Consider the following 27,673-nt stretch of genomic DNA (forward strand, 5'->3'; position numbering starts at 1 on the left):
TGGAAAGCCAGAAGCAGAGCCACACAAGAAGCAGACCAACCCCACTGGCCACCTAGCCGGCCAGCACTGGGCCGATCTGAAGGGCTGGCTCCCCCTGGAGGCACCAAGACCTGGTGGTGGGCACCGTAGGGTCTGCTCATGAACAGCAAACTTTCTCCAGCCAGCCCAGTGCCTGCCTTCTCAGCAAATCCGATGTCATCAGACAGCCACTAATCATCTCAGAAGCCTTGTTTCCAAAGAGACAGGCCATACGTCGTGGGCTTAAAAGACCTACCCCATTTCTCTTCCTCCAACCTCAGCTCCCACATGGGTACGATCCCTGTTGGGCAGGAAAACTTCCCTACCCAGTATCCACTTGTTTGTCTCTTAGTCTTTATTTTTGTAGAGATAAAATCAAAGATGTCTCCAACGATGGCAGAGATCCAGGAAATCATTATTAACCCATAATACTGGCCTCACCTGGCCTCAGTGAGCAAATCCCCACACCAGGCTCCCCCCAGTAACTCCCATGCTAATCTCTCAGCAGGAAGGCCCAGTTCTCCTAAGTTCTCCTGGGCAGATGGGAAGTTCTCCCAGGCCTTTCCTCTTAAGATGTGATTCCTCTAATGCACAACAACCTGCACGAGGGCCTCATTGTATGTTTAGGCCTCCGAATCCATCTCCCATTATTCAAGTGGGAAAAGAGTCTAGGACCAGCCCAGCAGGCTGCGTGCACTCCAGCCAAACTTCTCAGAAATGTTCTTCCCCAGCACCTGCATTAACAGATCATCTTGTCTTAAGAAATCAAAGGACTTGAGGCCAGGTGTGGTCACTCACGCCTGTTATCCCAGCACTTTGAGAGGCTGAGGTGGGCGAATCACCTGAGGTCAGGAGTTCAAGATCAGCCTGGCCAATATAAAGAAACCCCTTCTCTACTAAAAATACAAAAATTAGCTGGATGTAGTGGCACACGCCTGTAATTCCAGCTAATTGGGAGGCTGAGGCAGAAGAATTGCTTGAACTGGGAGCAGATGTTGAAGTGAACGGAGATGGCCCCACTGCACTCTAGCCTGGGTGACAGAACAAGACTCTGTCTAAAAAAAAGAAAAATTGAAGGACTTGAAAGCTGTCTTCTCACTGTCTCCCTTCCCTCCTCTCGGTTCACAGTCTTCTTTTCAGATGGGCGGGCCTCCCAGGGAACTCCCTGGGGGAGTTATGCACAGCCGATCCCTCCCTCCCTCCCATCAGTTATGCATTTTGGCTGAGTTGTTTCCATGGTTAGCATTTGCTGGGAAAGTGAATGTTTCAGAGGCTATGAGGTCAAGACATTATTACTAGGTATTCACAAACGAATGGAAGATGTAATTGCCTTGGGGCAGAATTTTAAACTCTTAAGGAAAATCTGAACATGGTTAGAACTCATTAACCTTAAGGAAGCGAAGACACAGTGTTGGCAAAGAGGCCAGCATACTTTATTTCATAGCTTTCTCCATTCCTTATTTGAGCTAAGACCAGTAGGGTGTTAGGAAGCTCTTCCTCTCCTCTTAGTCCCTGTGTTATATTGGTCACGGTTCTCAGTTGCAGACAATAGAATCTATCTAGCTGGTTTTCAGCAGGAGGACATTTATTAAGGACATTAGAAAACTCACTGAAATGTTGCAAGGACTGGAGGCGCCCAATCTTCTAGGAACAACTTCCAGCACCACAATGAAGAATGGTCCTGGTAAGGGAGCTACTGACACTGACAACCCCCAAAACACATGCATTTGCAAGTAAGGACCCTGGTCCCTGCTTGTTTGATCACTTTCAATCCAAAGTCCATCTGATTGGCAGAAACTAAGTCACGTGTCTGCAGCCTTGCGGCAAGCAAGAAATCCGTGTCTGGCCGCCATGCTGGGAAGGTAGATCCACAACATGGGGGAAACCTTTGAAATATGGAGAGACTGTTAAAATGTCAGTGTACCCAGGAATGATCACAGTCGGCCACACAGACAGAATTCCCCTTTCCACGAATCACTGTGTGAGACAGAAAGTCTAGATTCAAATCTGCCTTCTTTCTAGAGGCCCCTGTTCAAGGCCTTAGTTTTAGAGCATATGAAGAAACCTATAGAAAAAGGATTTTGATTTTGGTGTGACCTGAAGACTCTTTTATAGTCTTTGTAAGTTCTTTTAGGCTGACTGATGGCGCCATAGATGCCATGACCACCCCCGAGACCCGCAGGTACACCTCTGGAGGGCCTTCTGGAATTAGAAGCTGGAAGATCGTGAAAAATGGAAGAACAGTCAAGCCCCGGGTGGCTAACTCACCTGAGGCATCCTTCTGTTGTTTCTTATTCCAGTTGCAACTTCTCCCTGCTGTTAGAAACTTCGTGACATGTCGGGCGAAATTCTTTGAAGTCTCTGACTCTTAGCTGCAGTTTCCTCGGCTTGGATTGCAGCTCTCTCCTCTGGTCCATCTGTAACACCTGGCCCAAACGTTCAGGGGGGAGCTTGCTAAACAGGCGTGGGCTAAAATCTATCTCTGCCGCTACACAGCTGTGTGATCTTCGAGGTGTTATCTAATTTTTCTTATCCTCAGTTTATGCATCTGTAAAATAGGGTAATATTACTGACTTCCTAGGTTGTCCAGGGAGTAAATGGATAATAGATGAAAAGGGGTCACATAGATAGTAAACCCTCAGGATTCTGTCCCTTCTCCTTTCTGTTTTTTATTTTTTTTATTTTTAAAAACGGGGTTTCACCATGTTGGTCAGGCTGGTCTTGAACTCCCGACCTTAGGTGATCCGCCCGCCTTGGCCCCCAAAGTGCTTGGATTGCAGGCGTGAGCCACTACGCCTGGCCCTTCTCCTTTTTAATGATGTTTTGTAGACTCCTATGTTACAATACTTACCACTAAACTGTGCTTTTGGACATTTACCTATTTTAAAAATATCAGGCAGACAGCCCCTTCTCTGCTTTGTGGCCCGTTCCTTTCCTGCAGTGTAAAAAAAATACATAAAATACAATATTGGAAAACATAAAGGAAAGCTAAAATCACCTATTTTTCAAGCACATTGAAAAAATTATTAAATAATGTTAAGATTACTCGTTCATCAGCCAGGCGCGGTGGCTCACGCCTATAATCCCAGCACTTTGGGAGGCCGAGGTGGGTGGATCACGAGGTCAAGAGATCAAGACCATCCTGGTCAACAAGGTAAAACCCCGTCTCTACTAAAAATACAAAAATTAGCTGGGCATGGTGGCGCCTGCCTGTAATCCCAGCTACTCAGGAAGCTGAGGCAGGAGAATTGCTTGAACCCAGGAGGCGGAGGTTGCGGTCAGCCGAGATTGCGCCATTGTACTCCAGCCTGGGTAACAAGAGAGAAACTCCGTCTCAAAAAAAAGAAAAAAAAAAAAGATAACTCGTTCATTTGCAAGTAGTCTTGTATCCGACTCTATTCCCTAGAGGAAACCTTGCTAAAAGTTGTGTTACCTCATTCTATTTTATTTGCAACTTACTTTTTTTCCCTTAACAATGTACCATGAATATCTTTATAGGTGACTTCATAAAAATCTACATCATTCTTTTAAAAATCTACCACATATTTCATAGTTTTATTTAACCAGGGCTCTTCTGGTGGACAGTGCTTGTTTCGAATTGTTGTGATGAGCACTCCCATATGTACACATGGCACACACATAGGAGAGGAGACTTCTAGAAATGAGACTCTTCCATCACAGACTGTAAACATCCACTGTGTTGTCAGAAACTGCCCTTTCAAAATATTGTGTTGATTTTCATCCATCCAAACAGTACCTCTTTCCCCACATCCTCTCCGGCACTGGAGGCCGTCTATCTAAAATTCTAGGCGACCATATAAGTTAAAATGGTGAGTCACCTAGAGAATAGATTGTCCGTTTGCATCCCTCCTTCTGTCCAGTGCCTGTTTATTTCATTTGCCCACTTTTCTATTGGTTCTCTTTTCTTTTACATTTGTATGATAGAGACAGTAATCCTTTGTTTGTGAAAGGTGTTGTAAAACAGATTTTTCTTCCAAGCAGTCATTTATCTTGTAATGATTTGTTTACTAGTCTGCACTCTTGGAAGGCAGGGCTGTGTCTTATTCAGGCTCTAGTAGCTGAGAGTAGCTGGCTTATTGCAGGCTGTCAGCAGTGTCTGTTGGATTAATGAGTGAATCTATACATGGATGGCAGATAAATCAAGGGAACGTCAGTGTCCATTAGCAAAAACACTGAGTTAGGGGATTTTAAAATAAAATGTGTATTCTGGAAAATGTCAATTGTGTCTATCCATTTTCTCAAAGTTTCATCTTAAGTTCAGCTTACTGTAGCAGAAACCACTGCAGATCTTGGATTTTGCTTTTCAACTTCTGAGTATTATAAGACCCTCAAAATAAACATAAAACATATTATGTGACAAAACCCATAAGTACCAGATTTAAAAAAAAAACTAGAAAAATGTATCTACCTTGAATCAGAACTAAATAAAGAGAAGTATGCTAGTGAATAATTATATCAGAAGAGGGGTCATATGGATGGTTAAAATTAAAGTGATATCAAGGAATCATGAACCATTTTTTGTAATGACTTCATCACAGTAGGTTTATATTGTGGAAAAAACTCTGGACTCCTACTGTAAAACTTCCTTAACCTCAAGCTCATCATCTGTAAACAAGGGAAACCTCTCTGCCTCGACAACTTCAACTATCCTTTTAGCCATTTACTCATTCATTTCTTCAAAATTTTTTGGCAGACAACTTATAGTGAAGATTGATTTAATTAATGTATTTATTTATTTCTGAGACGCAGTCTCACTCCGTCGCCCAAGCTGGAGCGCAGTGGTGAAATCTTGGTTCACAGCAACCTCTGCCTCCCGGGTTCAAGAGATTCTTGTGCCTCGGCCTCCTGAATAGCTGGGACTACAGGCATGCGCCCCCACACCTGGCTGATTTTTTTGTATTTTAGTAGAGACAAGGTTTCACCATGTTGCCCAGGGTGATCTTAAACTCCTGAGCTCAGGTGATCCACCCGCCTTGGCCTCCCAAAGTGCTGGGGTTATAGGCGTGCGCTACCCTGCCCGGCCTAAGACATTTAATTTAGATAAGTATGCATGGAAAAGTGACTCGTGCACTATAAAATATATGCTACAATCATAATATGAAGGATATTCTTAAAATTATTTAGCTTATAAATTCAGAGTGGAAAATACCTCTACGGTACCCCGAGAATGTAGTGAACAGATACACTGATATAGCTTTTGAAACAGAAATAAAAACACCTTATTTAAAACACTGTGAGACAGACTGGAGTAGCATACAGTTTTTATTATATTTTATTATTGGGGGTCACAGTGAGACAGACTGGAGTAGAATAGTTTTTATTATATTTTATTATCGGAGGTCACAGTGAGACTGGAGGATACAGTTTTTATGATATTGAAGCATTTGCAGCAAATCTATACATTGAAGACGTGTGTACACACATTTATATACTATATAATATATACAGCATTTGCAATACAGGAAAACATATACATAGCATCTGTGTGACAGGGAATCAGCTGAGAAAGACGACCTGCTTGCATGTTTGCAGGATGAGTTTTAATGAGTAGAATTGAATGATGTGATGATGAGCAGAAAAGCTGTTGGACAGTGACAGTTACACAGCACACTCCTCAGTGTGTCACATCTCATTTAACCTTTGCAACCCCATGAGGTAGGTATCATAAATATCACAGATGAGGTATTAGAAAATAGAGGGCTGGTCTTGCTCTTCAACCCAGATCTTTGTTGTTAAAAACAAAGTTGTGGCCGGGCGCGGTGGCTCAAGCCTGTAATCCCAGCACTTTGGGAGGCCGAGACGGGTGGATCATGAGGTCGAGAGATCAAGACCATCCTGATCAACGTGGTGAAACCCCGTCGCTACTAAAAATACAAAAATTAGCTGGGCATGGTGGCGCGTGCCTGTAATCCCAGCTACTCGGGAGGCTGAGGCAGGAGAATTGCCTGAACCCAGGAGGCGGAGGTTGCGGTGAGCTGAGATGGCGCCATTGCACTCCAGCCTGGGTAACAAGAGCGAAACTCCGTCTCAAAAAAAAAAAACTTTTTTTTTTTTTTTTTTTAATCCCTCAATTTTTTAAAGACCTTGGTGTTGCTAACAGGAGTGACTGGAAAATGCTCAGGACTATCTGAATCCTAGTTTTGTTTTGGTGTTTTTACTTTTGTTGTTACTGTTATGTAAAGATGAGGGTCTCATTTTGCTGCCTATGCTGGTCTTGAACTCCTAGCTCCAAGCAATCCTTCTGTCTCAGCCTCCCAAAATGCTGGGATTACAGGCATAAGTCACAGCACCCAGCCATGAATCCAAGTTTCAACACATTTGCCTCTTGTTTTTAAAAAGTCTTACTTGTACAATTATGTGCTTTGTAAATCCTTTCTTTTTGGAGAGCACCGATTTAGCTTTTTCAAGACAGTAGTTTTCTTGAAGGCAGAGGCTCTTGGTCACCAGAGGCCCTGCCTTTGTGCCCTGAATGCAGTGATTTTCAGTTGAATTTTGTCTCTTCAGTTTTCTTCTCTTTTTTTTTCGGGGGGGGGGGGTGGTTAACTTTCTTTTCTCTTCCCTGTATCTGCCTCTCCCTTCCCTCAATTTCCTGTTTTAAAACTGAATGGCACGAAATTGTTTTCCTCAACTCGGAGATTCCTGTATGGAGAGAATCAATTTCTATATTTGCAATAAATTTCTTATTTAAAGCTAAAAAAAAGAAGTGCTGACGAGAATGCCTGCTCTCTAAGAGTTAGTCTAGTGAGGGAGGCAGACACATCATCGACAGTTATCCTCTGGGACAACAGATGCAGATGGTGAAGCTGCTGTCGCAGCAAACACCCAGAGAGTTGATCTGTCCCTTACTCTAAGGGAACTGTGGAGTGCAAGCAGGTGAAATTACCTGTAGTTTCCTTCAGGATGGCCCAAACTGCTTTAAAAAAAGACTCATCAGCCCAATTCTCCCAAGACCCAAATATGACATCAAAACATAGAGAATAGGCTGGGTGTGGTGGTTCATGCCTGTAAATCCCAGCACTTTGGAAGGCCAAGGTGGGTGGATCACCTGAGGTTGGGAGTTTGAAACAAGCCTGACCAACATGGAGAAACCCCATCTCTACTAAAACTACAAAATTAGCTGGGCGTTGGTGGTGCATGCCTGCAATCCCAGGAGGCTGAGGCAGAACTGTTTATGTCCCAGGGGCGGAGTTTGCAGTGAGCTGAAATTGTGCCACTGCACCCCACCCTAGGCAACAAGAGTGAAACTGTGTCTCAGAAAACAACACAAAACGAAAATACGGAGAATAAAAAACCGTCCCTCCACTTCTGTGGGGCTGAAGGCAAATTCCCCCACTCCCATGCGGTTTGTAATAATCAACCCACAGATGAGAAAAATCAGTTTTTGTTTCTGGGATGGGATATGGACCTAAATTAGTTTTCTGAATCACAGTGACTGAGAGGAAGGATTAAAGTTTTGTCTCAAAATTGGCTTTTCTGACCTCTGCTTCCTCTCAGTTGGCATCATGCAGAGGTGTGTAATTTCTCATGATTGGCATGGAAGCCACTCATTGAAGGAAATTCCCCTTTATCTGCCAATCAGAGCCCAGGGCCCTTTTCAGGGCAGGGCAAGGCAAAGAAATTCAAGTTGGGATCTGTGACAAAATTATCCAGCAATTCAAGATTGTTTGGTATATACCTAGTTCCATCCCACATATGGAGGAGTAACACATGCACTATTCAGGAAACTAAAAGAGAAGAGAAGAGATCAAGCTCTATAAAAGAACAAACACCGGTGAACTTCAGTCTGAGTGAGGATATCGCCAGGAGATTTGCTTGTTTCACAAAGCCATTCCTCAGATCTCTTTATAAACAAACTTTACTGGAGGGAGAGGAAAGCTTGTGGCTTTACACACCCCCGTCTGTTGAAGCTACATCGAATTAAGCGCTTTATTATTGCCACAATAGAGAGAAATAGAAGTCACTCTGCAGGCAGGTGAGCGAGCTTGCCAAGATGGAATAATACAGCTAGTGGGAGAATCAGAGAGACCACATCGAGGACCATTTGAAAATCCTTACTCTTTTCCCATTCTCAGTTAGTATTTAAGACATCTGGGAAAGTTCTGCCTAGAGATTATCCCATGGGACCTTTTTAAAAAAAATTAATAAGATTCATAATGATCATACTATGTTGCAAAGACAGTAACACTACAGTTTTTTAAACTCTAGAGGTTTGCTTTCTTAGGCAGGCTAAACAGGCTCTTCGTAATCTTGTTTATATTATTGGTTTACTTAGTAAATCCTTTCCCCTTTAAATAGTGGAAAGTTAAAAATCCAATGCATTGATCAAAAATGGCCAATTAGTGGATAGAGAATAAGCCGATTTTATTCTGTCGCTTTGTCTCAAATTAAAACCAGCTCTTATAAGAACCTTATTGGGTTCTAAAGAAAAAAAATTTTTTCTTTGAGATGGAGTCTCGATCTGTCACCCAGGCTGGAGTGCAGTGGCGCAATCTCGGCTCACTGCAACCTCCTCCTCCCATGTTCAAGTGATTCTCCTGCCTCAGCCTCCTGAGTAACTGGGATTATAGGCACCCACCATCACGCCTGGCTAGTTTTCATATTTTTAGTAGAGACAGCGTTTCACCATGTTGGCCAGGCCGGTCTCAAACATCTGACCTCAAGTAATCCACTGTGCCAAATAAAAATATCTCTTGCTAAAAATAATCTGTCCTTAATTTTTTAGGAATATGTAGATTACATTACAGAAAGTTACATATTAAAAAAAGATTTGAAAGGGTAAATGTTGAGGTTTAGCTCTTCCAGTTAACAACATGGAATTGAACTATTTCACCGTGATCGTCACGGGGTGGTGAATATGTCATTAAAGGCAGCACAAAGTAAGCCAGGAAGTGAAGTCATTTTAGGGGTCAGGTGAGAGCAGCAGAGGTGTTGACTGGTATTCAAATGTTGGCTTAAATCCCTTAAGAAGGGAAGCTGTTTTCTACAGCATTACGCTTAATAATTTGGGCCATTGATTTATCTTCTTACTCGAAATAAAAACGATGTGGTTCTCAAGGTTACCTAAAGCCGTAAGAACAAGCAAGCTAGAAAGAGCTCCTTCTTGAATTGACTTCTGAATACAGACCGTTATTGCTGTATTGCATGTCCCCCTCCCTAAAACTTAAAACAGCACTCACGTCCCCAGAATCTCAGGAAAGCATACGTATGTGCAACGAATGCCCATCAGGCTCCGCTGAGTCAGTGAACTGTGTCCTAGATGGCACTGCTATTGTCAACTTCAGGTTCTGACTGATGGTTTAGAGGATCTGGTGGAAACTGCTGTTGATCCTGGTCACTTAATTGTTTCTGTGTGAGCACCCTCTGGTTTACAAAGCTAACAAGAAGTGACATCTTTTCTTCACACACACACACACACAAACACACACAATAATTAAACTCTGTTAAGAGCACAAGATTCCACTCGTCAATCTTGAATATTCATTAGATTTTTGCTTTATATTTAATGCAAAGATATGAAGCCTTAGTGTACAAAACCAAACATAATGAAAATGTCTAACAAAAAAGTTGTGGGTTAATGTAACAATAATTGAGATAAACTAAATGCCAGCCAACATTTCAGAATGATCCACTGTGGCATACAGGATATCTGGATGTGATCGTTTCTTCTGCATAAAAAATAATCCCCTTGTGATTTCAACAAATTTCTATTTTTGTGGTTATGTTTGAACCTTATGAAAAAATCCCAGTTGAGTCTGGATTTTCTTAAAACACAGGTTTCATTTTTTTTTTCTTCAAAACGACTCTCCTAATTAAAGTGAAAAGATGCAGCTGTTTTCCAAGACACTGTTTCCTGATATTTCATTCAGAAACTCTCCTAACTGCTGGCAGAAAGATGGTTTTTATGTGAGACAATGGGAACTGGGAACATTTCCTAATCTCCTGTAAGATCACATTTGTAAACTACTCCTCACATCGCCCCATGCAAGAGTTTAAAAATTTAGAATGCTTGAAGCTGGGGCAGAGATTCCTACAATAACCTTTAGTAGCAACTTAGCATACCTTTAAAGAATATTGTTCTAGACGAATGTGCATTTCACAGCAATTATACACAAGAAATGAATACACGCATGAAGCTGTGTAGTTATTTCAAAATCAGCTTGTCTCTGTGAAAAATTTCTTGCTCTTGGCCTATTCCACTTTTCAATAAAATAGGGATTTAAAAAGTAACCTTGAAGAGGGAAGTCAGGAACAAATGTGGTAACTTGGACTCAAACCTCAAAGATGTGCTCTGCTGTAGTAACAGTCTGTGAATTCTTTCCATAATCAAATAGTTTCTAAGTTACAAGTATTTCACAGACAGAGGAAAGAGCTCTTTTCCCTATGTATCTGCTTTGCAAATTACCTAGAAGACTGGATGAAATTTTTTGTGAAACAGTACTAGAAATAGCGACCCTTTGCTGCCCAGTAATGAGCTAAAAAGAAAAAACGAAAAATGTAAAACTTTCTAGCCCTAGCAAATAAATACTTTAAAAAAAAAGAAATCCATTTGTGAAAAACATAGTCAATTCAAAGTCCCAAAGCTGGAGATGAAATAAATGTGAAAAGGGTTCATTGCTGCATTCAAGTTTCAGGGTAATTACTCAGAGGTGGGGGATGGGGGAGAGGGAAGGCCCCTCCAGCCCCCTGGAGCCGGAGCAGGCATGGTGCACGGTAACCATGCCTCCCTGATGGAACCCAGGGAGAAGACGTAGGATGCTCCCCACTCCTCCCTCTAGTCTTCATTTTCATCTCATATGACACTTAGCTTACATGAAAGTCTTCAGGTTAGATCATCCGTAAAGAAATTGGCATTTTTTTAAATTGCCTTTAAATTCAATCCATGTGCGTACCCAACAAAAAAGTGCTTTTGGGCCACTAAATTTTCACATAACTTTACAGTTACACATTTCAGAGGGAAAACCAAGACTCTAGTGTTGGGTATTGTGAGTCCTGTTTTCAACTGTTCCTTCTCCTCCCTATGTCCCTTTATTTATCTAACAGAATTAAGTGCGATGGGAGTGGACATAAGCTCCTGAATGTCAGGGTTAAAAAAATTAACTGGTTTGAAGAGGCAGCTTAGCAACAAAACATGTGAGAAACATAACATGTGTGAGGGTTAGTTCCCTGCATGCTGCCTCAGAGTTAGCTGTAATACTTGAGCAAAAGTTATTTCCATCTCTATGTGAACCAGTGGGAGTGCCATGCAGACTCCTGGGGGCTGGTCCTCCTCCTTGCGATGTAATCAGGGTCTGTTTGGGTACCACAACATAGATGCTCCATCCGTGTTCACGGGAAGAACACTTCCGTGAACTGCCAATGTTAGTGGGAGGACATGATTACTGTTTTCAAGTATCTGAAGGATACCATGTGGCAGAAAGATTAGAGATGTTTGTTTTCACTTCAGAGAACAGAATGAGGACAAACTGGCAGAAAAACTACAGGACGACAGATTCTGGTTCAACCAAGTAGACGTGTAGTAAGCTACTTACTGGTCACTGAAGTGTTCAAGCAAAAGCTGGAAAGTTACTTAAGAAAAATGAGGTTTAGTGGATGTGTGTTGGAGTCAACGACCTATAAGCTCCCTTTCTGCTCCTGACAGCTTTTCTTCAGGCCCTAGAATAATATGCAGATCTACTTTGGAAAACTATTCTTAGAAAATAACAAGTATAACTTTTGTAGGGAACACTGTATTTACAAATATTTCCACTGTTTTCTTCAGAGGACCAAATTGGAGGTAGAATTCCAGAGGGAAGTGGAATGCAGAGGAACGCTTCCAGGATTGGGCTAGAATGCACAAAGGATCAGATGGACACCCTGTGACAAGGGCTGTCATCTGATGCCTTATCCAGAAAGCATGATCCAATGGCTCAATTACTGTAGACTGATCTAACGTGAGATACCCAGGTGTCATTTAAGATGCTGCCTGAAGGCTTAGCATTTCCAGGTGTTAGCTGCATAAGAAAATAATCCTCGGGTGTCTTGAGACACTCTTTAACAAAGGAGAAGGAAGCCCTCTAAACATGGCCCCTTAGGGGCAGAGTTGGAAGTAAAACTTCATCCGAGTTCCCTTGCTCTGAAGGCTCACCTGGCCTGGATCTACCTTTGTCATCATGTATCTCGTGAAGAACAGCACTATTTTTCGTGATCACATCTCTTCATTCATGCCTTTCCTTCTGCGCCTCTAACATAATCGTGGCCTGACACAGATGATGCTCGTGGCTCCTGAGTTAATAGCTCTAATAACTAAACAACTGTACATTTTGGCTAACGTGGAAAAGACACTGATGTGGATTTAAGTGTGCTCTTGGCTTCATGTGAAGTCTACTGAAGCAGACACATGGGATGCGTTATTAAGGTGCTTGGCAACTGATTTTTTACATGAGGCTTCACCAAAAATGTAAATGTTAATGTTTTGTAGTTCTTGAATCCCAACTGAAGTGGCTCTATTAAAATCAGAGCAATTCCTAGTATTCATGCTGAGCAATCAAAAGTCCCGATTACTGCCCACCAAATACTCTAGAGTGAGTACATCAGGTGAATACGGTGGCCGGGGAGAACCGAAATGTCGAGGTAATTCAGACTTTAAATCTCTGATTCACAGCAGTGGGAGGGTAGAAAGAGAGACAATTATTTTTCAAGCTGGGCATAAATGTAAAAAACAACAATACTTTTTGAAAATATAAAATCCAATCATCAGCCAATCCAACAACCCAATGCACTCAGCAGATGTGTAAGTTCATTTGTTCCTACAAAATATAAAAATATTCTGTAATTGTTAGCGTGAAACACGCTTGTTGCTATATTTTTGGGCTTTTTTTCTACGCCTCTGGATTTTACTTCCATTTAAAAAGAATAATTGAGGCACTGGTTCTGAACTGAATGCTGTATTTATTATAGTGTTTTTATTAACAAGCTGTCGCCAGGAAGTTCTGAGTGTGTTAATACAGCAGGCACGCCGGCTTCAACGTTTGGCATTTGACAGTCCACAGAATTGCACTTCATTCTCACAATTCTGCCACAACTTTGTGAATTGTTTGGGCAGGACCTACAACCAGCCTCCCCCATTAAATGATTAAATATGACTTTTGGTTCAGTCTGATTTAAATGTTCTGAGTTTACACTTGCATCCGTCTGCGACCAGCTCAGCTCCACTTTCCCCCCTGCCTTGTTTTCTGTCTCTCCACCGCTCTCCCTATTTCCCACGTCTCCATTTTTACAGTGTTCCCTTTGTTTATTCTCGGGGTTGCAGCACGTTTTGAGTAATGATCCAGTGCTTCCGCAGACAAATGACGATGGCGCTGCCATCTTTGGAAGACGCTCTTCTATGCTCTGAAGACTGGGTACATTGGTCTTGCCAATTTTTTCTTGGGCCTGAATTTGCTGCGCTGGGTGGAGGAAAATATTCGTAGGCAGAGAATTCTGCATCCCAGCTGGCTTTACTCTGCCCTGCAGGCAGGGACAGGGGTGGATGTGTGTGAGCGGGTGCACAAAGCCCTCGGCGGCTTGGTGTGTGACCTTCAGAGGTGCCACGCCGTTCTGGAGCTGGACAAAGCTGCTAGCGGTAGGAGCACACTGGTGGCACAAGCAGTCTCCCATCTGCTGGCAAGAGTGTGGGCCATATTTCAAGCATTTGTAGGCATTTGGGCAGCTACATCTCTGATTCAGAGAGAAGAAGTGACACATGGTGTGCTGTTCAAGAGAGGGCTGCAGCAAGGCGGAGCCAGAGTCAGTTCTGGGGCTTTTGCTGAGTTCACTGTTGTAAGCTGCGCGCACAGGCATCCCGAAATTCTTTGCTTGGCTGTTGAAAAATTCAGAGCAGATGTGGGTTTCTTCGTAAGTGGTCTTCTCAGAGGCAGTGGAGCTGTGGGAAGCCAGAGGTTCTAATTCATAAAACTCATGCTCCAGTTCAGATTTTGGGGCCCTGGGATCTAAATGATAAGCATTTATGGTATGTGTTTTGCTCTGTCCCTTGTCACTAGGACTTGTAGACAAGGCATGGGAAAAGGCACTGCACTGTAGTTTTCTAGGTAAAGGAATTTGACCACAGGTACCCTGTGGTCCAAGGCACCGACACATGCACTGGAAAAAGAAGGTGGCAAAAGCCCAACTGATACACATGATGAGCATCATGAAGGTGCCTAGCTGGGTGTAAGCTAGAACGGTGGAGGGCATCATCATGGCCCCAGCCACGAAGGTGGTCAGGGCAGCCATGGCAATCGCAGAGCCCATGCGGCTCAGAGAGAAGATCACCTTGCCTTCTCGGTCGGGATCTGGAGCCAAGCGGTAGGCAACCCCATAATGGACGGCGAAGTCTACAGACAAGCCAACGGCAACTGAAATGGTGACAGATTCCAACACATTTAGCTCCCAACCCAGCAGGACAAGAGAACCGACAGTGACAAAGATCGTGCCAGCAATCGAAATGATGGCATAAAGGCTTATGATGATGTTCCAAGTTGTCAGCAGCATCACGCTAAATGCAACAGCAACTGACAGCCCCATGGCAATGAGGGTGCCATCGGAGAGGCTATCCTGGAGGTCATAGAACTCCAGATTGCTGACAAACCAACCATTGCTGAGGCCTTCAGGGGCCGAACTCAGCTCATTGGATATCCACGAGTCCACCTCTTTATAAAACTGATGCATCTTTTCATAAGCCAGTGTGAAGAGGTAGGTACTCTGGAACTCTAACACCACTGCCCTGATAGTATCATTGATATCAAACCTTGGTCCTGGGGTTTTCTTATACAAATGGTACCCTGTACTCCTTTCCAGCTCCATGATAGCTCTCTTGATGCACAGTTCAAAAACCTCTTGCTTATAGGGGAAGCTCCAGTGGCTGCAGCATGGGTACAGGGCAGGCTCATCACAGTCCTGGTTCTCCATCCACTGTTTGAAAGTCTCAATGAAGCAGCTGGTGAAGTCCTGTTCATCAGTCTGGTAAAAGAATGTTTGGTTTCTCAGTTTTTGGCAGAAGTGCAAAATCCAGGCCTGGGAAGCGGGGCTGGCGATGTTAAAGCTGCTATCTAACGTCAGCTTCCCTTTGTTCTTGGGATTGAGTGGATTGCCGTTGTCTTCGGGGGACACGCCCCAGATTACTGTGATAGGCATGTGGAGCTCCTCGCCATGGTGAACACGTTCAAACATGAAAAGCTTTTTGTATTCAGCATCGTAACGCTCAAAAGGATGAGATGACCTGAACACTTGGAACTCGGATAACTCCAGTGAGGGCAGTTTCATCTTTGGATTTATACATACAATGTAGGCCCCACCTACAGTTAAGGCAAGGAACCAAAACAGCCAGAAGTAGCGAAACTTAATGACAATGCACGGCAACACCTTTTCAAAAAACATTCGAGATGCTTCTGAAATGGCAAAGAGGACTTGGTGGCACTTCTGGCAAGCCACCGTCCAGCAGCTTTTGTCATCATATAGTTGCTGCTGGGGCTTTCTGAAGCACGTGAATATATTAAGAAGGTACCGTTCATGCAGTACAACAACTGCTGGAAGCCACGTGACCATCAAAACATAATTCACCAGGATAGCTGTCCCCGCATACACCCCAAAGCATCTGATTGCTGTAATGTTGCTGACGTAGTTAGCGTAAAAGGCAGCAGCCGTGGTAAAACTGGTGACAAACATGGACAGGGCAGCGTGCTGCAGGGTGATGCTTACTGTTTCTGACGTTTCCGCGTGAGGCTTATCAAATTTGGTGTAGCTCCAAACATCACACAGGACAAAAGCATCATCCGCTCCAATTCCAACCAAAATAATGAGGGCAGTGAGGTTCATAAAAGGAAAAAATTCGAAGTGAAATACTACACGATAGAGAAAATAAGAAACAATCAAAGAACTGATTATTGCAAACATTGTCATCAGCGTGACAAACATGGATTTGGTGTAGATGCACATGACTAAAAGGACAATCACGATGGCTACGGCAGGATACACAGTATCCATTAGAAGATAATCCTGAAACAAACTGTGTTTGATACCAAACTCAATCCCGGTGATGGTAGTCACGCCGTCAGAAGAGTTCCACTTTTCAAAGTTGTCCAGGTAAATGTTCATCATGCTCTCCCCTTTCTCTGTGGGAGAGAAGAGCATGCTGTATTTTAAAGCTGGCGTGGCATAGTCAGCCGTCTTTGGGGTTATAAAGTCTTTGTCCACCAAGTAATGGAGGATCTGGTACACGGCATTGTACTTGGTACATTTGCGGGGCACACTGGTGCACTTGAGCTGGTCCTTTCTTCTGGCTGCCATGTCCCAGCAGTCTGGTCCCAGAGTGCCATTTTGGTAGTGTTTGGCACAAGTCCGAAGCAGCTTCAAGGTATGAGAAACGTCTCGCTCGACTATTTTCTGACAGGACGATCTGTTGTTCAGAATGGCGATGTAGTTCCCCAGCGTCCAGCTGGGGCAGCAGGAGGCAGCAGTGGTCCTCTGGCAAAGATCGCCAAACTGGGGATGAGATCTGATCTGCAGAGATAGAGACAAGCAGGACTTCAACTTAAATCGGTTCACCATCGTTCAAACTGGAAAGGTCTGAACTGAGGTGACCTTGAGGGACAGGGAAAGTTACAAAAGCTAAACAATTATCCTCCTAAATTAGGAATCAGTTTGAATGCAGGCTGAGATACTTCCCCCAAATGGTCTCATGTTACAGGATACCCTTTAGGTTACTTTCTTCTGATTAAAAACTACCGTTTGGGGATGACATGCAAGTATGAAACAACTTCAACCAAAGCTAGTTTCAGAGGAGATCAAATTATCACCTACTTTAGTCAACAACTCTTTTCAAAGTCACTTTAAAAAGCAATAAAGTGGATAAGTTATGAAGCTTAAGTCTATACATGTAAAGGATTAAGAAAACAACCGTACGATTGATATATGAAAGAAATTTGTGGTTTTGCCTAAAATTCTGGTTATCAGCATGAAATTGTTGGTGACTAAAATACTGTATTTCAATCGACACACAGCAGTTCTCTAGGGAGTATCATTCCTGAGAGAACTGCTTTGGTCTGAATGTTCGTGCTCCTCCCAAATTCAAGTTGAACCCTAATTCCCAGTGTTAGTGTTAGGAGGCGTGGCTTTCTGGGAGATGACTACATCACAAGGGAGGAGCCCTCGTGAATGGGATTAGTGCTTTTATCAGAGGCCAGATGACACAGAGTGTCCCATCTGTGAGGAACAGGTCCTCACCAGACCCAATCTGCTTATTTCTTGGTCTTGAACTTCCCAGCCTCTAGAACTACAACAAATACATTTTCGTTGTTTATAAATTACCCAGTCTGAGGTATTTTGTCATAGAAGCCCAAACAGACTTAAGGCAAAAACTGTCTGGTGAATCAAAAAGTGACCCCAGTAATATCAAAAGTGCTGATGTCAAGAAGCATAAAAGTTTGGAATAAAATTGTTTCCTGAAGCATGAGTAGAAGAGGGAAGTGTTTCTAGATTCAAGTATGATTTCTATCTGATTTTGAAAAATTGGTATATACAATAAAATAAATGCTTAAGGATTTATTATTTCTTCCATACAGTTTATTCAAATTGACAAAAATCCTTCTTTTGAGAACTTTCTCTTTTGGTAAATGAGGGCCTACAGCATATTAGCAAATATGATAATTCTGGATTTAGTGTGGACAGTATTTCATTTAAAACACCATTCCTAGAAAAGGCTTTTCATCTTATGGCTGGTGTTATAAAAAACTGAAAATTGTTCCATCACTGGTTTGCTAGATTATGATGAAGTCTCTACCATTCCATCCTGTATATTGGACGAGTAGCCCCTCTTCTCTGAGGTGAGAATAAGAAATATTCCTCTTCTCCTGAGCCTCACCAGAGACTTCTCTTGAGGAGTACCAGAACTAAAGATGACCTGGTCCTATCAGTTTCTCTCATCTCTATTTACCAAAGGCTGCTCCAGGGAAGAAACCAAAGTTCAAAGAGGGAGTGAATTTTTTTTTTCTAGTAGGATTAAAAACACTCTTTACCTTGATTAAACTAGGCTTTATCAACCATGCATTGAAATGTCTTCTCAAAGGAGAGGAGAAGCTGGCATGAATCACCTCTTTAGAACTTGGACTCGCCCAAGAACCAAGTTACCTATGCTCCCTGAACTCTGTTTGTCAAGAGACTTTCCTGGATTAATCTTGTGGGGGTGGGGTGTAGCCCAGGACTGGCCACGTGTTGAGAACTGTGGAAGCTGGGTGACCTACTTCAACAGTTCTTTATACTATTTCTCTACTTTTGTATATGCTGGAGAGTTTCCATAATAAAAAGTTGTTTGTTTTTCTAAAGATACTCTATTGAGGGTAAAGAAAAATGAACCCAAAGGTTACTCTTCAAATGTACTACAATAATATTTACTGTAACAAAGGGTTCATTTTAAAGCTCATTTTTGAGGAGCAATCGTAAACATTCCATAAACTGGATAATTCATACTTGACAGTTTCCAGGTAAAAACATTCGCATATTCTAACTTAGGGAAAACTGAGCCACCTAATAACAGGAAACCCTGGAATGGCATCTCACTGGTTTTCATGGCAGATTACCAGTTTCACTCTACAAAGAGGTGACATACAAACCACTAGTCAGCTTGATGAACTGAATGAAAGCTAATGCAAGCCTGACGGTTTTCAGATGGAAGAAAATGATCTGTATCCATTGTGGAATTCTTTATCAGCTAGAAGGAAAATACCTGTAGTTGCTGAAATAACCAAATGCCAAAGATAAAGGACATGGAATTGCCAACTGAAACTGGGAGAGAAAGCACAGAGTTCTGACCTTGAATAATCTTTTCAAATAACAGCACATTTTAAAATGTGTATAGTTGACCAAAGATTAATAAATTAGGGCCGGGGCGGTGGCTCATGCCTGTAATCCCAGCACTTTGGGAGGCCAAGGTGGGTGGATCACGAGGTCAACAGATCGAGACCATCGTGGTCAACAAAGTGAAACCCCGTCTCTACTAAAAATACAAAAATTAGCTGGGCATGGTGGTGTGTGCCTGTAGTCCCAGCTACTCGGGAGGCTGAGGTGGGAGAATTGCTTGAACCCAGAAGGCGGGGGTTGTGGTGAGCTGAGATTATGCCATTGCACTCCAGTCTGAGTAACAACAGCGAAACTTCATCTCAAAAAAAAAAAAAAAAAAGAAGTTAGATATTATAGGCCAGGCATGGTGATTCACACCTGTATTCCCAACACTTTGGGAGGCTGAGGTGAGAGGATCACCTGAGGTCGGGAGTTCCAGAACAGCCTGACCAACATGGAGAAACCCCGTCTCTACTGAAAATACAAAATTAGCTGGGCATGGTGGTGCGTGCCTGTAGTCCCAGCTACTCAAGAGGCTGAGGCAGGAGAATTGCTTGAACCCGGGAGGTGGAGATTGCAATGAGCTAAGATTGTGCCACTGCACTCCAGCCTGGGCAACAAGAGCGAAACTCCATCTCAAAATAAAAGAAGTTAGACATTATAAACAGAGTACATACTATTTTGATGGCTGCTATTAAAATCCCATGCTAGTAAGTCACTGGGGAACCAATCCTCCAATTCAAAGGTGGTACTGATTGATGTTCAATCTTTGGGAAACCAGTTTCGAGAACTCATACGGGCTAAGAAGAAAGGACAGAGAAAAGACATCATGCCTGGTTTTCTCTACCCTGAGTTAGATGCCAGTACCCTGAATTTAAAGGAATGGAGTTCAAGGAATTATCTACACTTTTTGAGAGTAGAGTCCTATGTTCTTGGTCTATTCATCCATTCAAAAAAAATTACTGAGCATCTACACAAGATGAATAAGGCACAGTTGTTCTTCCTCTCAAATTGTTCACAGTGTGGCAGGGAAATCAGACACAAGAATAAGTAACTAATTCAAAGTGAGAAGTATGGTGTTATATGTAAGGGCTTATGGTGACCCACAGAGAAAGTACCCAAGTCTTTAAGTGTGATGTGGCAATGGCACTAACTTAGTCACATGTGACTGAGATACAGAAACACAGAAGCATGTATTACATTATGGGGCTTAAAGAGACTGGAAAGCAGGTATGTCTTCATGCAGGACACAGATATTTTGCCATATTTTTGGAAGAAGGATTTGTAGGAATAATTCAAAATCTTTGAGGTTTATAAAAATAAAAACGAAGTTAGTGGAAGCAACTTCTTATAACTGTCATGAGGAATATAGCCTTCTAATTCTAGTTATTCACAAAATGGATGTTGAGAGGAATCATTGTGTTTTTGTGGTTATAACATGTCTTTGCACACTTCCCTAGTTAGATAGTGGCAGGGGTGGAGTTGACTTAAAATAGAAGGGAAAGGAAGAGAAGAGAGAAAAAGAAGAAGCCAGCGGAGAGTTTTAAATGGTATCTTAACTTTTAAAACTATTGGTTGAGTTGGAGATATTTTAAGAAGCTGAGAAAATAATAAAAGGGAAAAAAATTAAGCTCTGAATACCAGGTTCAACTGACTGCTGGACTCTCCTTCCCCACGTAACAAAACTCAGTATGTATTTAAATGTTTAAGGGGAGCCTAGAGCAAAAAGAAAAAGCAAGGGCTCTGTACTCCTCTTTAAAACAAGAATGGGAAAATATGTTTCTCGGATCTTCTAAGCTTCAGGGGTTTTCCAGCTGTCCACAAAAGCTACCCTAGTAAACAGAGTCTCTGACAACAAATTTCAAATCCCTTTATAAGCTGAGTCCTCAGAGCTCCAACTTCTACAATGTACAAAGACTATGGAATAAGTAAACGGTTTCCAGCAGAGTTAAGATTAGAGAGACTCCCTTCTGGTTACTAATGACACCATTGTGTCCCTTAGGACACATGAAGAAGAGTAGGGGAATCAACTGAAGCTCCTTTGGAAAGTGTGTAAGAAAACGAGCATTTCTGTTAGGAGGCAGACAATAGGATCAGAAACAGAAGCTACCACTTTTGGAAACCAACGTTGTCTGAATTATGAGTATAAATGGCACGTAATTTAAACAAAATCTGGAGTTTGAACTAAATGTGCTATAAACACAGGCAGGCGACAATTGAAACATCTGGTCTCACTGAGATATTACACTAATTACCAGAAGTTTTCTGGAGTCAACCCACCAACAATTAAGGTCGTTTGCTCTCTATCACTTGGTTATGCCCCATTTAACTTCATAGTTGTTAATAATCAAGTACTTTCAGTACAACAACCAGGATTTGGGGGTGGGGGAGAGGAACAACTGCCAAGCAGCCTTCGGACAAGTCTGCTCGAACCACTGTAACAACGAAAAACCCTAACAGTGTCTTGAACTGGGAGACTCAAAAAAAGGTACAGCAATAATCTGAAAGCTGAAATGTTAACCAATAGTTATTACTTAAGTTATCAGATGAACATATCATCTCTATAAGAAAGATTTATTATTCCAGGTTCATAGCAGAGTTTGAGACTAGAATGCACAGGTGTTTATAATTGGTAAAAATAGTATTTAACAAGTTAAAATGAGAACCACACTCTCTGAGGTAGACTTTTGGGGCTTTGGTCACCTATTTATTCATTTGTGGGGACGGATCTATAACTGGCCATATCAACCATTCATTTTGACATGTGTCTTAAGTTTGTTTCTCAAATTCTCACAACAGGACCACAGCACTACTTCTTCCTAATTAACTGCCAACGTATAGAGATAATGCTCTGAGTTGGTGACTCAGAAAGTACGTACTAAAAACATGTAGTTGTACTGATCTTGCCAGGGATTACAAATTAAACTCACAGCTGCCTGATCTTTATCATCAACTCGGCAGAAAGACAGACTTAGACAAGCAGAGCGCATCTACTCCTTTAGATAGTCTAAACTATGCACATGCAACACGCTAAACCACTAGAAAGCCACATGCTTAGCTTTCATTGCTTTGATCTCTTATAGAAATGATGTTGCTATAATGTTTTCTTGCTACCAGCCTACCTATGTTTTGCAAATCAGCTGAACGTTAATATTGTATCTCTTCTAAGCACACTGTTAAGAATTTTGTACACAGCATCACACTTTTTCTTTTTTTGAGATAGAGTCTCACTGCAACACCCAGGCTTGAGTGCAATGGCATGATCTCAGCTCACTGCAAACTCCGCTTCCTGGGTTCAAGAGATTCTCCTGCCTCAGCCTCTCAAGTAGCTGGGATTACAGGCACATGCCATCATGTCCAGCTAATTTTTGTATTTTTAGTAGAGATGGGGTTTCACCACGTTGGCCAGCCTGGTCTTGAACTCCTGACCTTGGGTAATCTGCCACCTCGGCCTCTCAAAGTGCTGGGATTTCAGGAGTGAACCACCATACCCGTTCCCACACTTCTTTTATGAAGACTGTGGGGGAACTGTCTCCTCCTGCCTTAGCAGGAGGAAAAGCTGAGTTTCTAAAACACAAATTTGTTACCTTCTTTATATGACTTTTGTTACTGATTGTGAAATCCTTTTTGCTCTGGCTGCTGGGAGGTTAGAGATAAGTTTGTGGCTCCTATTAGCAAATATACAAGATTGTGGGTGTGTATTATTATATGCTAAATCTCATCCTTAGCTTTATTATTTTCCTCCAATTGTTTTCCCTTTATGTGATTCATTCAACTTATTTATCTTATCCTTTGCATATGCTTTTTTGTAAACAACCTCAACATGATGATTTTTATCATTTATCTATCTATCTATCTATCTAAATCATCATGTTGAGGTAGTTTACAAATATATACACATACATACAGAGAGATGAAAGTATATACCACTTTTATTTATGAAAGCTACAAATATATACACATACATACAGAGAGAGAGATGAAAGTATACATCACTTTTATCTATGAAAGCTACAAATATATACACATACATACAGAGAGAGAGATGAAAGTATACACCACTTTTATTTATGAAAGCTACAAATATATACACATACATACAGAGAGAGAGATGAAAGTATACACCACTTTTATTTATGAAAGCTATCATGGCATAGTATTGCTTGCTGGCTTTTGAATCTCAGAGTCTAACACATACTCATGGACTAAATTGCTAGCTCTTTAAGAAAAAACGGATACTATTCCAGACCACAATGACTTTTTAAGCTTCATTTGTGTGGGGAATGGCATATACAGGAAAAAAAATGGAGGAGGTCTCTTCCTCACTGGAAGCATAAAGCAGGGTGGAAAAAGGCAGACTCCGGAGTTCAACTTGGCTGGGTTCCAATCCTGGATGTGCCCCTGACCACAAATGTGAACTCTCCTCAACCAGAAAATTGGCTATTTAGTGTTTAATTCATTAACACTGTCACGAGGATTAAATAAAGTATTTAGAACAGTTCCTGGCACAAGGTAAATACTCACTAAATATCAGCTATTAATTAACTGAGTGAATTCAATCACTCAGAGTCTTCAGGAAAGGGAAGGTCTGAAGATCAACCAAAGGTAGAAGAATGAAGACAAAAAGGAACGGAAGTTAATGAACTGCACTCATCCAAGGTCTGTAACCAGACTGGCTTAGCTTCTCTAAGCTTAACTTATCATCTGTGAAAATGCATTATCAATTCCAAGGTCACAGATCCATGTGAGTGATGTACAAGTACCTAGCATAGTCTTGCACACAGTAAATATTGCTACGCATTTACACCTTTAGAGTTAACTTTCTGTATAAGAAGTATACTAATGCCTGTAATCCCAGCACTTTGGGAGGCCGAGGCGGGTGGATCACGAGGTCAAGAGATCGAGACCATCCTGGTCAACACGGTGAAACCCCGTCTCTACTAAAAATACAAAAAATTAGCCGGGCATGGTGGTGCGTGCCTGTAATCTCAGCTGCTCAGGAGGCTGAGGCAGGAGAATTGCCTGAACTCAGGAGGCGGAGGTTGCGGTGAGCCGAGATCGCGCCATTGCACTCCAGCCTGGGTAACAAGAGCGAAACTCCGTCTCAAAAAAAAAAAAAAAAAAAAAAAAAAAAGAAGTATACTAATGCATGACAAGGAGAAATAGGTTCATAGCCTTCAAATAAGGAACTGATAGCTGTAGAAGAGAAAATAGGACAAATAAAAATTGATCACCAGTTAAGAAACTCTGGTCTGTTGATAGATTGTGGCTTTGGTCTATGTGAAAGGAAGATGGCACTGACAGAAAATCCTGATACCTTAATCGACTGGAAAGTCAATTTCAAAATGTGCAAACAGTCTCTTAGAATGAAGGATGGGGTACATCTAGGTGATCTGGGACCATCTAACTAGGTTACCTGGTTAAGGTACTTAGTTATTGGAAGGTACTCATGTTAGTACAATGAGACTGTTGGTTTGGGTAATCTCTTCTTTCCTTTCTACCACTTATTTCATTAAGAAATTTCCCTGTTAATAGAACAGGTGACTGCATCAGGTTGTCAGGCTAGCTAGCTCTCAACAGGACACAAGATTCGATTTTTAACTACCCGGTGATTTTACATTTTAGTGTTATACTGAGAACATGAGAACACAGAGTTCCTTCTATGCCGGTTGCTTTGCTCGGACACGTTCATTAGTGACATCAGATAGCAGCTTCTATTTAGAGAAATCAACCCTGAACATATAAAATTGACAGCTCTTCCAAACCCAGAAGCTCACTACATTTTCTGGTGCTGACATGTTTTTGGCTCTAGAGAAGACTGAGAGACAGAACGCCTGTCTTCCTGCATCCCCGCGTCTCCCAAAGCAGCAAAGTGTTTGGCATTCGGGGCAATCTGGATTGGATTACTCTCGCCAGTTACATAGATACTGTATTTATGCTCTTTGATGTCCCATTTCCCAGCCTGCTCCCTAAATTTCCCTTTGAGGTCACCGGCCCAAATGACCCATTGATTGCCAGAGAGGCAGGCATTTACTTGCATAATTAAGATGCTTACAACTGCCTCAGGGCGGGAAATAGGAAACAATGAAACTAGGTTAGGAAATCAACAATGCAACAAAAGAATAAAAACAGTCTGAAATACTTCACTGAAAAGAAATATTCTGTGAAATAACAGAAAACACTATCAGTAGCCACAGACCATGAATTGGGAAAAAAAAGGAAGATGGCGTGTTTTAAAGTTGGGGAAGGAAACATGGACGCTTTGGTCCTGGGATCTGAGAGAATGCAAACCTGGCCTGCTGGAGTTTCCTCCTCAGTAGGTAAGCCTCTTAAGTACTTCACCCGATCAGACAAAGGAGTTTCAATAATACAACCTTATTTGCGCTAAGGAGATTTTAGTTTTATTTTACATACCCTGGAATTATCTACATTGCACATTGATTTAATTGCAGGTAAATTCCATAATGTCTCCCCTCCAGATGAAGTAAATACCACTCTGGAGTATCGGTCACCTGGTGAGATGGAAAAAAGGAAAGAAAAAGGTTTATGTATTTATTTCATATGACTCGGGATTCAGAAATAATTCAAACTGGGAAACCACATGGACAATTCATTAGCAGCAGGAAATTCTTTCCTTTGACAAATTCCAGGAGAAAATGTTAAAAGAAAGAAAAAAGCAATGCTGTAATATTGTCTCAGTGCAAAGCCTTTGTCTACTCACTACAATTTAAAATTGTATGAATTATATAGCAAATCTATTTTTGGTCAGACTATAATTAGGAAGGTAAATTCATAAGAATTTACGACAGGAAACTAATTGAATATATCCCTCTAATTTCACATCACCATAATAAAAAAAAGATGCACTAGGAATACCAAGAATGGATTATAGGGATGTTCTCCCTGGCAGTTAACTGGAGAGGAGAGATGGTGGGTGACAAATTTAAAAGCGCTAAAAACAGTCAACTAAGTACAGAATGCTGGCCGTATTCTGCTTGAGTACATAGTCTCTCTGGTGTACTAGAGTCTAGAAAAAATACTTTGAAAATCAGATTAACACAAAATATGTTTCTGAATAAGGGAGGTTTTGTTATACCAGAAAGAGCATGCATAGTCTTTAAAGTCAGATTAGGGTAAACCAGGTCCTGTCATTTACTAGCTATGTGACCTTAGGAAACTAACAACTTCTTTGAGTCGTGGCTCCTCATTTGTAAAACAGAGACAGCAATATCTATCTCAATTACTTGTGAGAATTTAATGAGATAATAATAGGTGCCCAACAGTATTGTTTCTGCATCCTCAGAACAAAAACAATATGAATCACATATTAAAAAATATGAACCACATAAAACAAAGATGAATTTTATGTTAATTAAAATGCCTAATTGTGCTAACAAATCAGCTGGTAAATTTATGAATAAAGCTTTATTACAAAAGGTTTTATTTATGATCATGAAGTTTCGGCTATTATCTTATGTTGACTGATTTTGGGGAGCAAAATCCGCCTGGTGGAAACAGAAACATTTCTTTTACACAGAGCTGGTAGTGGCTTTAGTCATGCGGAATAACTTATGAGGAAATATTTAGTGCTGACTATTGAAATGTAAGCAAGACTATACTTCATGAATTTGGTAATGTTTTTCCTGGTTAAGATCATAACTAACAGATGTTGGTTAAGCAGTAATATATAGTATCACTTTGACCGAGGGAAATAAACCAGCCAGAACATGCAAGTAACCAGAGTATAACTTCCTAATTTTTTTTTAATAGAAGAGACAAAAAATGAAATATGTATTGCTTTGTGGGATCAGCATAAGATTCTGCCTAATCTTCTACTATCTATTCCTATTCAGAGGAAGTGATCAAAACGAAGACCCTGAGACTCGGTAAGCTCCAGAAACATCAACAATCCAATCAGGTCATCCAGTGTTTGATTAGGTGTTTTCATAAGACAGGGAAACGTACATTTAAGAAGGATTTTCAATAACAACAGCAAAAGCTGAAATCAAAAGAACTTTACTGTTAATATTCACTTAATTAAAAATTACGATATCCACAATTCCTCAATCCTAATCACGATAGATAATCAACGGCTTACATACTTCTATTCATTTCTTCTAGGCTGTGCCTTCCTTCTTCCCTGGCAGCTGCAGAGTAATCAGGCTGACTTGATGTTAAAGAAAATTTGGGGTAGTGAATTTGTTGCCAATATTTAGAGATCTGATTATTCCACATTATAATCTGGATTTCTGACCTCTGGCAAGTTCTTGCAACATTTGGGCCCTCAATTCTTTTTTTTTTTTATTTTTGAGATGGAGTGTCACTGTTGTTACCCAGACTGGAGTGCAATGGCGCGACCTCGGCTCACCGCAACCTCCGCCTCCTGGGTTCAGGCAATTCTCCTGCCTCAGCCTCCTGAGTAGCTGGGATTACAGGCACGCGCCACCGTGCCCAGCTAATTTTTTATATTTTTAGTAGAGACAGGGTTTCACCATGTTGACCAGGATGGTCTCGATCTCTTGACCTCGTGATCCAACTGCCTCGGCCCCCCAAAGTGCTGGGATTACAGGCGTGAGCCACCGCACCTGGCCCTAGGCCCTCATTTCTAGAAGACCACCTTTTGCTGCAGCTAGGTAGAAGCCGATTTCTTCATATGTGGCAGATGTTCCTTAGTGTTCCACAATCACCATCACTTCTCTTGTCATACCTAGCTAGCTTTATTCACGTGTATGATATGCCACGCCCCTGAGGCATTCAAACTTTGAACCTCTGGACTTTATTTTTT

The 27,673-nt window shown here is 41.6% G+C and overlaps 1 protein-coding gene across 24 annotated transcripts in view; it reads right to left on the minus strand.

Annotated features, from left to right (window-relative positions):
- Positions 1 to 12,946: 12,946 nt before the first annotated feature.
- The window catches only part of DISP1 (dispatched RND transporter family member 1), a 174,372-nt gene continuing 159,645 nt past the window's right edge, over positions 12,947 to 27,673 (minus strand). For all 24 annotated transcript variants that reach the window (XM_054248171.2, XM_054248179.2, XM_078356460.1 and 21 more), the window contains 2 exons: positions 25,303 to 25,400; positions 12,947 to 16,554 (listed from right to left, as the gene is read on the minus strand). In XM_054248171.2, coding sequence (XP_054104146.2) covers positions 12,970 to 16,554; positions 25,303 to 25,400 — 3,683 coding nt within the window. In that variant the 3' untranslated portion in view covers positions 12,947 to 12,969. The remainder of the gene's footprint in view (positions 16,555 to 25,302; positions 25,401 to 27,673) is intronic.

This window comes from Callithrix jacchus, chromosome 19 (assembly GCF_049354715.1).
Source record: "Callithrix jacchus isolate 240 chromosome 19, calJac240_pri, whole genome shotgun sequence".
Classification (NCBI taxonomy): Eukaryota; Metazoa; Chordata; class Mammalia; order Primates; family Cebidae; genus Callithrix; species Callithrix jacchus.